General features: G+C 44.8%; 1 protein-coding gene across 1 annotated transcript in view; it reads right to left on the bottom strand.

The window, feature by feature from the left end:
* P4HA3 (prolyl 4-hydroxylase subunit alpha 3) overlaps nt 1-13,927 on the bottom strand; it is a 46,673-nt gene that overhangs the window by 10,570 nt on the left and 22,176 nt on the right. The window contains exons 4-8 of the mRNA XM_044290844.1: nt 12,525-12,674; nt 10,934-10,985; nt 10,451-10,617; nt 9,872-10,048; nt 5,421-5,485 (exon numbers count right to left, since the gene is read on the bottom strand). Of these exons, the coding sequence (XP_044146779.1) occupies nt 5,421-5,485; nt 9,872-10,048; nt 10,451-10,617; nt 10,934-10,985; nt 12,525-12,674 (611 nt within the window). The remainder of the gene's footprint in view (nt 1-5,420; nt 5,486-9,871; nt 10,049-10,450; nt 10,618-10,933; nt 10,986-12,524; nt 12,675-13,927) is intronic.

Raw genomic sequence — 13,927 nt, 5'->3', positions numbered from 1 at the left:
CGTAGTGAAGTCCATGGACAGATGCGTCCAAGGACGGGAAGGAATGGGTAACGGGAGGAGAGAACCCGATGGCCGTGAATGAGGGACCTTGGCACGAGCGCAGGTCTCGCAGGCTGCCACAAAACCCTCAACTGTCTTACAAAGAGCCGGCCACCAGAATCTCCGAGCAATGATATCCACTGTGGCTCTACTCCCCGGGTGCCCAGCAAGGACAGTATCGTGGTGCTCCTTAAAAACCTTGTGTCGTCTAGCGAGAGGCACAAACAACCTCCCAGGAGGACAAAGATCAGAAGCCTCTGCCTTGGCTGCCTGAACCTCTGCCTCCAAATCAGGATAAAGAGCAGAGACGACAGCCCCTTCAGCCAAAATGGGACCTGTGTCTTCAAAGTTCCCCTTCCCGGAAAACAACGTGACAGGGCATCCGCCTTCACATTCTTAACCCTAGGGCAGAACGTAACAACAAAATTAAACCTAAAAAAAACAAAGACCATCTAGCTTGTCTCGGGTTCAGACGCTTGGCCGATTCCAAGTAGGCCAGATTCTTATGGTCGGTAAACACGGTAATAGGGTGTCTGGCTCCCTCTAACCAATGGCGCCATTCCTCAAAAGCTAATTTGATGCCCAACAACTCCCTATCTCCCACATCGTAATTTCTCTCCGCAGAGGAGAGTTTCCTTGAGAAAAAGGCACACGGTCGCATTTGGCAGGAGAGGGACCCTGAGATAAGACCGCACCCACACCCACCTCAGAAGCGTCCACCTCAACAATAAAAGGTAGAGAGATATCAGGTTGTACCAAAATGGGAGTGGAAGCAAAACTCTCTTTAATACTAGAAAAGGCTTTAAGCGCCTCTACCGACCAAGAGGAAAAATCCACCCCATTTTTAGTCATATCAGTGAGTGGCTTAACAACAGAGGAATAATTCAAAATGAACTTTCTGTAATAATTGGCAAAACCCCAAAACCGCATCAGCACCTTCTGATTCTCAGGAAGCTCCTAATCAAGCACAGCGCGGAGAGAAGAAAACCAAGAAATTGAATCTCCGGAACCGCAAAAACACATTTTTCCAGTTTAGAGTACAATTTATTCTCCCGCAGGATGAGCAAGACCTGACGTAGGTAGTTCCGATGAGTCTTGAAATCAGGAGAAAAAAATCTAAATGTCATCTAGAGACACCAGTACAAATTTCCCTATTAAATGATAAAAAATGCTGTTCACAAAATGTTGTTAGATGGCCGGAGCATTCATCAAACCAAAGGGCATAAACAAATTCTCGAAATGGCCCTCAGGGGTATTGAAGGCCGTCTTCCATTCGTCCCCTTCCCTGACCCTGACTAGGTTATATGCCCCTCTTAAATCCAACTTAGAAAAAACTTTAGCCCCAACAATCTGGTTAAACAGGTCCGGGATCAGAGGAAGCGGATAAGGGTCACGAATTGTGATACTGTTCAGCTCCCCGAAATCCAGACATGGTCTTAAAGAACCATCTTTTTTCTTAACAAAAAAAACCCCAGCGGCAACAGATGACTTCGAGGGTCGGATGTGTCCCTTTCTCAGGCTCTCAGAGATATAAGCACGCATAGCGACCCTTTCAGGTTGGGAGAGATTGTATAAACGAGATTTTGGCAGCTTGGCGCCTGGGATGAGATTAATAGGGCAGTCGTACTCCCGGTGAGGGGGCAACTCCTCGACACCAGTCTCGGATAGCACATCCAAAAATTCTGAGAGAAAAGATGGTACAGTCTTAGTAGAAACCTCAGAAACAGATGTCGTCCCAAGTGCAGTCTTTCTGTGCATCACATAACTGCAAGTACCATAGTCTCTCCATCTATAGAGACCGCCCTAGGAGGTGTCCACCATCTGGCCATACCTCCACTACTGGCCGACGAATTTTGTCAGGCTGGTCTCTAGGGATTGAGGACTTATTTAATACCCATTCCTAGTGCTCTGGGAGCTTTTTCTAGATCCTTTAGGGACATATAGTATTATCTTTGAGGGACAGGTTCCGGACGGGGTCGTCCTTGTAAGGACGAGTGCCCTGTGGTGAGGCTGCTACCTATATCTAGTATTAGGAAATAATTGTCAGTCAGCCATAGGGCCTTTACAGGGACCCTGCACTCTTGTGTATCACTGCCTGACATCACTTTTTCATTTTTCTACATGAAGAAGCCTCTATTGGAGCTTTGTCGGGGGTGAACGATCCGTATCCTGTCTCGCGGTACCGGTAGGACAATCGGTTACTGGTGCCGCCGTGCACCATTTGAGTGTATTTATGTATTTTTCATTTGGGATAGATACCTAGGTGATTTCTAGTGTATACCAACATTTTCTATCCCAAGGTTTGTCATTGCACACTTTATTTAGGAACTATTTTATGTTTTATTTGCATTATCATTAAATGTTATATTTTAGATTACCCACCTCCTGAATCATGCCCAACAATCTGGTTAAACAGGTCTGGGATCAGAGGAAGCGGATAAGGGTCACGAATTGTGATACTGTTCAGCTCCCTGAAATCCAGACAAGGTCTTAAAGAACCATCTTTTTTCTTAACAAAAAAAACCCCAGCGGCAACAGATGACTTCGAGGGTCGTATGTGTCCCTTTCTCAGGCTCTCAGAGATATAAGCACGCATAGCGACCCTTTCAGGTTGGGAGAGATTGTATAAACGAGATTTTGGCAGCTTGGCGCCTGGGATGAGATTAATAGGGCAGTCGTACTCCCGGTGAGGGGGCAACTCCTGGACACCAGTCTCGGATAGCACATCCAAAAATTCTGAGAGAAAAGATGGTACAGTCTTAGTAGAAACCTCAGAAACAGATGTCATGAGGCAATTCTCTCTGCAAAACTCACTCCAAACATTTATTTGCCTCGCTTGCCAATCAATGGTGGGGTTATGTTTAGTGAGCCAGGGTAGCCCCAACACTAGAGGAGCAGGTAATCCGCTTAAGACGAAACATGACATATCCTCAACATGAGCATCACTCACAGTCAAATGGATATTGTGAACTATGCCCTTTAACGATCTTTGAGAAAGTGGAACGGAATCAATAGCAAAAACAGGTATATCCTTTTCCAAAGCGCCTACCTGGAAACCATGAGTTATAGCAATTTGATTATCAATGAGATTGACAGATGCTCCACTATCTACAAAAATCTCACAAACAATGTTCTTGATCTCCAGCGCCACCCTGGCAGGTAGGAGAAAACGTGAACTACAAGTAAATGGCAAACCTTCAATTTCCGCATCAACCTTGCCAATAGTAACAGATGGAACGTTTTTAGAGGGTTTCTTTTTTTTATTACCCTCAGAAAACTCGATGAATCTCCTAGAGCAGTGATGGTGAACCTTTTAGAGACCGAGTGCCCAAACTGCAACCAAATACCCACTTATTTATCGCAAAGTGCCAACACGGCAATTTAACCTGAATACCAATATAGTATATCTTCCATGTACTTTATCATTTAGCTATAATAGCTTAATAGCCTACATTCAGTGTGCTGCCTGTGCTCTTCATAGTGTGTCCTGTGCTGATGAATGGCAGGAAAAGTCTAAAGCATATTGGTACACCATAGACTTTTTCCAAGGTGCGGGTGCCCACAGAGAGGGCTCCGAGTGCCGCCTCTGGCACCAGTGCCATAGGTTCGCCATCACTGTCCTAGAGGGTCAAACATTAGCCAAATGATTTATACCCCCACAACAAACCCTCCTCTGAGAGCTGAATCCTCTACTATCAGAGGCAAGCAAACCCAGCTGCATGTCCTCCACAGAGAGGATTGAGAGAGACTGAGGCCCCTGTGCACTGAATGAGACCGCCGCACTGTCCTTGGGCTGAATATGACAGGAAGGAGTGATCTCTCCTCTCTCTCTAAGACGCCTGTCAATACGAACAGCTAGAGACATGGCAGACTCTAATGACGCTGGTCTCTCATGAAAAGCGAATGCATCTTTCAATCCCTCCGAAAGACCATGGCAAAATTGACTTCGGAGTGCAGCATCATTCCAACCAGTATCAGCTGCCCATCTCCAAAATTCAGAACAGTATATCTCTGTGGACTGTGTACCCTGGCATAAAAGACGCAGTTTAGATTCAGCCAGAGCAATACGATCCGGGTCACCATATATCTGCCCCAGGGCTACAAAAAATTAATCCACCGATCGGAGGGTCCGTGCCCCGACCGGCAGCGAAAAGGCCCAAGACTGAGCGTTATCCCTGAGCAGCGAGATGATGATCCCCACCCTCTGCTCCTCATCACCAGAGGAATGGGGAAGTAGGCGAAAATGGAGTTTGCAAGCCTCTCTAAAGTGAACAAAATTCTCACTACCCCCGGAGAACGTATCCGGGAGCGAGATCTTAGGCTCGGAACAAACTCCATGAACGCAAGCAGAACTGGTCACCTGAAACTGAGACACAGTTTTACGGAGATCAGCTACCTCCCGCGAAAGACCTTGCATGCGGTCAATCAAGGCTGAAACCGGATCCATGCTTAAGAGGGTTATGGCGGTTTATAATGTCACGGATGAAGTTGCAGATAGCTGGAACTTATAAATAAACGACCGACTGGCATGATCCCAAACTAAGGAGCATATAGGCGAGCCCTATAAAACCCCAATAGCTCTCCCTGACTGCTAAGCACATGCAAGGGTCTCAATGGTAGACGATTGCATGCCCACGTACCTAAGACTGTGTGACACCTGAAAACCCTATTATAGTGAGGGGACACGACTACCGGCTCCCTGCACTTAATACGGACGGAGTCAGGGTCTCCTAGAATCAAGCCAGCAAGGAAACACAATAAGGGAAAAACAGCAGACGCAGCCTCCAGCAGTGAACACTTCATCCAGGAAGTAGTATAAACAGCAGTGAGGCAGTATGGGAGGGAATATAAAGGAAGACAATTAGTCTAAATAAGTGACACCTGGCAGAAGGAAAGGAGATGACAAAGTGAAACCAAAACAAAGAACGTCATACCAGAGGTAGAGAAGAACGTCTGCCAGATCTTCTCACAGAACTGGTGGTGACATACTGTTTCTGGATCTGTTATGGGGGTATTGTCTCTAGCCATTTTATGGGGGTATTGTTTCTAGCAATGTTATGGGGGTATTGTCTCTAGCATTGCTATGGGGCTATTGTTTCTGGATCTGTTATGCAGGTACTATCTCCAACATTGTTATGGGGTATTGTCTCTAGCATTGTTATGGGGTATTGTCTCTAGCATTGTTATGGGGTATTGTCTCTAGCAATGTTATGGGGGTATTGTCTCTAGCATTATGGGGGTATTGTCTCTAGCATTATGGGGGTATTGTTTCTAGCATTGTTATGGGGTTATTGTTTCTAGCAATGGGGATTTCATGATGTCTCATCCCTCTACAACTCCTCCTGGCAGCTGAATACACAGTTCCCGGAGGAGCCCACTACCTTTTGCTGATCCTGTACTCGGCCTTCGCCTGCTGGACTCCGGAGGCCACCACCGACCGCTGCAGCTGGAGAAGACGATGGACACCTTTGTTACTACGTATCATGTAACTTGTTAAATTTTGATACATTTGACGCGATTAGTAACAGAAATCCAAAAACCAATACATGACACCCGTCACCCAGCTTTCCTAGGCCCTGGTGTATCACTGTCTATCCCACTGAGGACTGCAGGAAAGCTGGATGATGATGTCCAGTGGGAAAGCTGTAATTCCAGTCATACTGGCTGTCACCCAGCTTTCCCGGTGACAGATAATATGAAGGTTTCCCAGCTATCTCCGTGTATCTGAGGCGGTTATACGTTGTTGTGAGGTTTCTCCATTCTCTCCTTTGGCGGTCGCAGCCAAATCTTATGAGCAGAAGGAAAAAGCGACGTCATTCTGGCGCATGAATCCTCAACCCGACTTCTAGGAATGTGTAATGAGGAACGTCCCGGCTCTGGAGCCTCATAAACTGTCTCACCCTCTGGAGGGGGCGACGTTCTGTTCTGATCCAGAGTAACCATAGAGAACGGCACATAAGAAACAAAAACCTCCAGTAATACACTGTGAGATGTCACATCACCGGCTGTATACCGCCTGAGGGATCGCGATCCGCAAAACACAGATACCGGCCGCGCGCCGTCCGACCCCTAATAGAACTGTCCTATCCTTGTCTGTACTGCGGGCAAGAATAGGACGTGGTCTATATTGTTATGGATGCAGACAAAAACAATGGTCGTGTGCATGATCCCTGAGGGTGAGACTTGGGAAAGTGTATGACCAGATCTGAGTGCAGCTCTGGAGTATAATACAGGATGTAACTCAGGATCAGTACAGGATAAGTAATGTATGTACACAGTGACTGCACCAGCAGAATAGTGAGTGCAGCTCTGGAGTATAATACAGGATGTAACTCAGGATCAGTACAGGATAAGTAATGTATGTACACAGTGACTGCACCAGCAGAATAGTGAGTGCAGCTCTGGAGTATAATACAGGATGTAACTCAGGATCAGTACAGGATAAGTAATGTATGTACACAGTGACTGCACCAGCAGAATAGTGAGTGCAGCTCTGGAGTATAATACAGGATGTAACTCAGGATCAGTACAGGATAAGTAATGTAATGTATGTACACAGTGACTGCACCAGCAGAATAGTGAGTGCAGCTCTGGAGTATAATACAGGATGTAACTCAGGATCAGTACAGGATAAGTAATGTAATGTATGTACACAGTGACTGCACCAGCAGAATAGTGAGTGCAGCTCTGTAGTAAAATGCAGGATGTAACTCAGGATCAGTACAGGATAAGTAATGTAATGTATGTACACAGTGACTCCACCAGCAGAATAGTGAGTGCAGCTCTGGAGTATAATACAGAATGTAACTCAGGATCAGTACAGGATAAGTAATGTAATGTATGTACACAGTGACTGCACCAGCAGAATAGTGAGTGCAGCTCTGGAGTATAATACAGGATGTAACTCAGGATCAGTACAGGATAAGTAATGTAATGTATGTACACAGTGACTCTACCAGCAGAATAGTGAGTGCAGCTCTGGAGTATAATACAGGAAGTAACTCAGGATCAGTACAGGATAAGTAATGTATGTACACAGTGACTGCACCAGCAGAATGGTGAGTGCAGCTCTGGAGTATAATACAGGATGTAACTCAGGATCAGTACAGGATAAGTAATGTATGTACACAGTGACTGCACCAGCAGAATAGTGAGTGCAGCTCTGGAGTATAATACAGGATGTAACTCAGGATCAGTACAGGATAAGTAATGTAATGTATGTACACAGTGACTGCACCAGCAGAATAGTGAGTGCAGCTCTGGAGTATAATACAGAATGTAACTCAGGATCAGTACAGGATAAGTCATGTATGTACACAGTGACTCCACCAGCAGAATAGTGAGTGCAGCTCTGGAGTATAATACAGGATGTAACTCAGGATCAGTACAGGATAAGTAATGTATGTACACAGTGACTGCACCAGCAGAATAGTGAGTGCATCTCTGGAGGATAATACAGCATGTAACTCAGGATCAGTACAGGATAAGTAATGTAATGTATGTACACAGTGACAACACCAGCAGAATAGTGAGTGCAGCTCTGGAGTATAACCCAGGATGTAACTCAGGATTAGTACAGGATAAGTAATGTATGTACACAGTGACTGCACCAGCAGAATAGTGAGTGCAGCTCTGGAGTATAATACAGAATGTAACTCAGGATCAGTACAGGATAAGTCATGTATGTACACAGTGACTGCACCAGCAGAATAGTGAGTGCAGTTCTGGAGTATAATACAGGATGTAACTCAGGATCAGTACAGGATAAGTAATGTATGTACACAGTGACTGCACCAGCAGAATAGTGAGTGCAGCTCTGGAGGATAATACAGCATGTAACTCAGGATCAGTACAGGATAAGTAATGTAATGTCTGTACACAGTGACTCCACCAGCAGAATAGTGAGTGCAGCTCTGGAGTATAATACAGGATGTAACTCAGGATCAGTACAGGATAAGTAATGTATGTACACAGTGACTGCACCAGCAGAATAGTGAGTACAGCTCTGGAGTATAATACAGGATGTAACTCAGGATCAGTACAGGATAAGTAATGTATGTACACAGTGACTCCACCAGCAGAATAGTGAGTGCAGCTCTGGAGTATAATACAGGATGTAACTCAGGATCAGTACAGGATAAGTAATGTATGTACACAGTGACTCCACCAGCAGAATAGTGAGTGCAGCTCTGGAGTATAATACAGGATGTAACTCAGGATCAGTACAGGATAAGTAATGTAATGTATGTACACAGTGACTGCACCAGCATAATAGTGAGTGCAGCTCTGGAGTATAATACAGGATGTAACTCAGGATCAGTACAGGATAAGTAATGTATGTACACAGTGACTGCACCAGCAGAATAGTGAATGCAGCTCTGGAGTATAATACAGGATGTAACTCAGGATCAGTACAGGATAAGTAATGTATGTACACAGTAACTGCACCAGCAGAATAGTGAGTGCAGCTCTGGAGTATAATACAGGATGTAACTCAGGATCAGTACAGGATAAGTAATGTATGTACACAGTGACTCCACCAGCAGAATAGTGAGTGCAGCTCTGGAGTATAATACAGGATGTAACTCAGGATCAGTACAGGATAAGTAATGTATGTACACAGTAACTGCACCAGCAGAATAGTGAGTGCAGCTCTGGAGTATAATACAGGATGTAACTCAGGATCAGTACAGGATAAGTAATGTAATGTATGTACACAGTGACTGCACCAGCAGAATAGTGAGTGCAGCTCTGGAGTATAATACAGGATGTAACTCAGGATCAGTACAGGATAAGTAATGTAATGTATGTACAGAGTGACTGCACCAGCAGAATAGTGAGTGCAGCTCTGGAGTATAATACAGGATGTAACTCAGGATCAGTACAGGATAAGTAATGTATGTACACAGTAACTGCACCAGCAGAATAGTGAGTGCAGCTCTGGAGTATAATACAGGATGTAACTCAGGATCAGTACAGGATAAGTAATGTATGTACACAGTGACTCCACCAGCAGAATAGTGAGTGCAGCTCTGGAGTATAATACAGGATGTAACTCAGGATCAGTACAGGATAAGTAATGTAATGTATGTACACAGTGACTGCACCAGCAGAATAGTGAGTGCAGCTCTGGAGTATAATACAGGATGTAACTCAGGATCAGTACAGGATAAGTAATGTATGTACACAGTAACTGCACCAGCAGAATAGTGAGTGCAGCTCTGGAGTATAATACAGGATGTAACTCAGGATCAGTACAGGATAAGTAATGTATGTACACAGTGACTCCACCAGCAGAATAGTGAGTGCAGCTCTGGAGTATAATACAGGATGTAACTCAGGATCAGTACAGGATAAGTAATGTAATGTATGTTCACAGTGACTGCACCAGCAGAATAGTGAGTGCAGCTCTGGAGTATAATACAGGATGTAACTCAGGATCAGTACAGGATAAGTAATGTAATGTATGTACAGAGTGACTGCACCAGCAGAATAGTGAGTGCAGCTCTGGAGTATAATACAGGATGTAACTCAGGATCAGTACAGGATAAGTAATGTAATGTATGTACACAGTGACTGCACCAGCAGAATAGTGAGTGCAGCTCTGGAGTATAATACAGGATGTAACTCAGGATCAGTACAGGATAAGTAATGTAATGTATGTACACAGTGACTGCACCAGCAGAATAGTGAGTGCAGCTCTGGAGTATAATACGGGATGTAACTCAGGATCAGTACAGGATAAGTAATGTAATGTACACAGTGACTGCACCAGCAGAATAGTGAGTGCAGCTTGTATAATTTGGAGGAGATGCTCAGAGCTTCAACTCACCCATGGAGCAGCAAGTTCCTTGATCTTCTCGGCCTCGTAGTCGCTGACAAAGTCATGGTAGAGAAGGATGTAAGGAGCCAGGTTCACCACCTCCTTCTTCAGGGGCTGGAGTATGAGATAGGGGCTTCTGTTTGTGTCATAAGAACACGTGAGTCTTGGATCCTCGTGTTGAAAAGGCTAAAGAGGAGATGACACAGCAGAGGATGAAAGCTGGAGGAACCCCCGGCACAGGAGTACCTCTGTCATATGAGCCCCCCTTTATGTATTTAACAGTGTCGCCCCTGTGGTTCTTCCCCCCTCCAGTCATGGTCCGGCCTATCTATAAGCTGCAGCGACATGTCCTGATGATGTCATCACACTGATGAATGTGTCACTATTTTAGGCCTCATGCACACGACCGTGCCGTTTTTTGCGGTCCGCAAACCGCGTCTCGGATGCGGACCCAAACAATGGTCGCGTGCATGAGGCCTTACAGTGTACATAGATCCTGTACCCGATGATGTCATCAGACACAGCATCATGTGATGTCACTGACAGGTCTCTTGGATATCTTTACCAGTGACGTATCTCTGTCTGTACCTGGGACCCCATAGTCTGGCAGAGCCCCTCATACAGGTCTCGTGTCCTCAGGTGGGTGACGTTCGGCCTCAGCAGGGTTGGCTCCTCCGCGGCTTCTCTAGCCGGAGTCTCGTCTAATATCTTTTCATATTTGGCGACATTTAGGGCCAGTCTCATGTTATAAGGATCTGCAGGAGAGAAATAGGTTATGGTAATAAAGCATTTTTAGAGTTGAGTTGCAGTATAAAGCGCAGAACATAAAGTGAGCCTTTTAGTTCATGAATAGAATGCGAGAACTGCACTAAAGACTGACACTTAGGAAAATCTGTTGGACGGAGGGACTTGGAGAGATATAACCTTTACTTTTCTGTCATGTATTTAACAAACTTGATCAGTGTGTGAAGGGTTAACAAAAAAATCCAGTTTGTGATTAGAATGGAGAAGCACACGATCAGTCAGCGGCAGGCCACCTGCTTGTTGATGGTTTCCGTTTTTCTCACATACCGTAGAGCAGACACTCCCTGGAGAGATGTAACGCCCGAGACACGTTCCCTGTCTTGAAGAAGAGCAGATTGTCATTAAAGGGCTTTGTCCCACGGAAATAGTCTCCATTTTTCAGACCAGCAGCTGGATTTTTATACTTTTATACAGAAATGCTCTATATGCTACATGAATCCCTTCCCTATTGCAGACCCCCTTCTACTGTCCTAGACCATCTGGATTGTTTCCATTGATCCCTTCTCTGACCTAGCCTACCACGGATGTTACTGTTAGCCCCTTCATTGCCCTAGATCACCAATGGTGTTATTATTAACCCCTTCAAGGACATAGATCAACCAGGAATGTTACCATTGTTGCCTTGACGGCTGTAGACCGCCAGGGGTGTTGTCATGAACCTCGTCTCCTCCCTAAACCATCAGGGTTAGTACTATGGTCCCATCACTGACCTAACCTACCAGGGATGTTATTGTTAACCCATTTACTGCTCTAGACCAAATCAGATATGATTAACCCTTTCGCTGCTCTGCACCGCACCAGATATGTTATTATTAACGCCTTCACTGCCATAGACCACCTGGGTTGTTACCATTGTTCCCCTCACTTACCTAACCTACCTGGGATGTACTATTAACACCTTCACTGTCCTAGACCACCAGCGATGGTTTTATTGATCCCTTGACTGTCCTAGACCATTTCAGATGTTACCATTGCTCCCTTCACTGATGTGGCCTGCCAGGGATGTTACTGTTAACCCCTTCACTTACATAGCCTACTAGGGATATTACTGTTAACCACTTAACTATCCTAGACTACCAGGTATATTACTATTAACCTCTTCACTGCACTACATCACCAGGTATGTTACAATTAACCCCTTCACTGACCCAGACCACCAGGAATGTTACTATGAACGCCTTCACTGACCTCTTACCAGGGATGTTACGATTAACCCCTTCACTGACCTAGACCACCAGGAATGTTACTATTAACACCTTCACTGACCTGTTACCAGGGATGTTACGATTAACCCCTTCACTGACCTAGACCACCAGGAATGTTACTATTAACACCTTCACTGACCTCTTACCAGGGATGTTACGATTAACCCCTTCATTGACCTAGACCATCAGGAATGTTACTATTAACCACTTCACTAATCCAGTACCAGGAATGTTAACATTAAACCCTTTACTGCCCTAGATCACCAGGGATGTTACTATTCATCCTTTATCTTCCCTAGACCCCCATGGGCAGAGTGCTAGCTCTGCCACCGAGCATTAGACTGGGGCTGATCTTAGTGTAGATCCTATGTTGATGTCACAATGTATGACTTGCGGTATTAAGCTTTTTCGGCAGGCATTTCTGCAACTAATTATCTAGATTCCTCGTGTCATTTCCCCGACCACAGGATGGAAATAAAAATCAGACTGGAAACTGGTGTGAAATGGATATCCTGCAGAGGAGCGAAGCAGTCAGCAGATCTTATTTCAGGTTTTATTTCTATGCTTATGAGGTAGGACGATTATAGGTAAGTCCTTCTTCTACTGGATGACAACAGAGAGTAAAAGAATCAGCAACCAGTGATGTCACTCACCTTGTAGTAGGAAAAAGCTAAGTAATCCAATGCATCTTCCAGGGAGCCCTGGTCCTCCGTGAACCAGCTGCCATAGGAATCCCGGAACCTACTGACTGCCTCCTCGAGCCATGGGATAGAGTGGTAAAAGTCCTCCATGTCATAGGCCACCTGTGGGGTACAATGGAGGATGAGAGTCCATATATTATGGCATAAAATGAGATGTTATGATGTCATAAGTCATCTACAGGGATGGACGTTTCAATGTAAGATCAACAGATTTAGGTTATTATCATTAGAGGGTCAGCAGAGTCATCTCATTATCATTAGAAGGTCAGCAGAGTCATCTCATTATCATTAGAGGGTCAGCAGAGTCATCTCATTATCATTAGAGGGTCAACAGAGTCATCTCATTATCATTAGAGGGTCAGCAGAGTCATCTCATTGTCATTAGAGGGTCAGCAGAGTCATCTCATTATCATTAGAGGGTCAGCAGAGTCATCTCATTGTCATTAGAGGGTCAGCAGAGTCATCTCATTATCATTAGAGGGTCAGCAGAGTCATCTCATTATCATTAGAGGGTCAACAGAGTCATCTCATTATCATTAGAGGGTCAGCAGAGTCATCTCATTGTCATTAGAGGGTCAGCAGAGTCATCTCATTGTCATTAGAGGGTCAGCAGAGTCATCTCATTATCATTAGAGGGTCAGCAGAGTCATCTCATTATCATTAGAGGGTCAGCAGAGTCAACTTATTATCATTAGAGGGTCAGCAGAGTCATCTCATTATCATTAGAAGGTCAGCAGAGTCATCTCATTATCATTAGAGGGTCAGCAGAGTCATCTTATTATCATTAGAGGGTCAGCAGAGTCATCTCATTATCATTAGAAGGTCAGCAGAGTCATCTCATTATCATTAGAGGGCCAGCAGAGTCATCTCATTGTCATTAGAGGGTCAGCAGAGTCATCTCATTATCATTAGAGGGTCAGCAGAGTTATCTCATTATCATTAGAGGGTCAGCAGAGTCATCTCATTATCATTAGAGGGTCAGCAGAGTCATCTCATTATCATTAGAGGGTCAACAGAGTCATCTCATTATCATTAGAGGGAGAGGACAGCAGAGTCATCTCATTATTGTTAGAGAGCATGCTCAGAAGAGTCACGTATTACCATTCGGGGAAAAGGGTCAGCAGAGTCATCTTATCACATTATCATTAGAGGAAAGGGTCAGCAGAGTCATCTCAGTATCATTAAGAAGAAATGTCAGCAGAGTCATCTTATTATTACAAAGTTGTCTCGTTATAATTAGAGAGCAGGAGGTATAATGGCAGCTCCATTGTTCTGCTGGGGACCTATATAAGGTCACATAGGCCCTTTTACAGTTGTGGCAATTATCAGGCCCTGTGTAACTGGTGCCGCCCGTC

This window comes from Bufo gargarizans, chromosome 1 (assembly GCF_014858855.1).
Source record: "Bufo gargarizans isolate SCDJY-AF-19 chromosome 1, ASM1485885v1, whole genome shotgun sequence".
NCBI classification, from domain to species: Eukaryota; Metazoa; Chordata; class Amphibia; order Anura; family Bufonidae; genus Bufo; species Bufo gargarizans.
The sequence above is the reverse complement of the archived record's forward strand: the minus strand, read 5'-3'. Positions and strand labels throughout refer to the sequence as shown.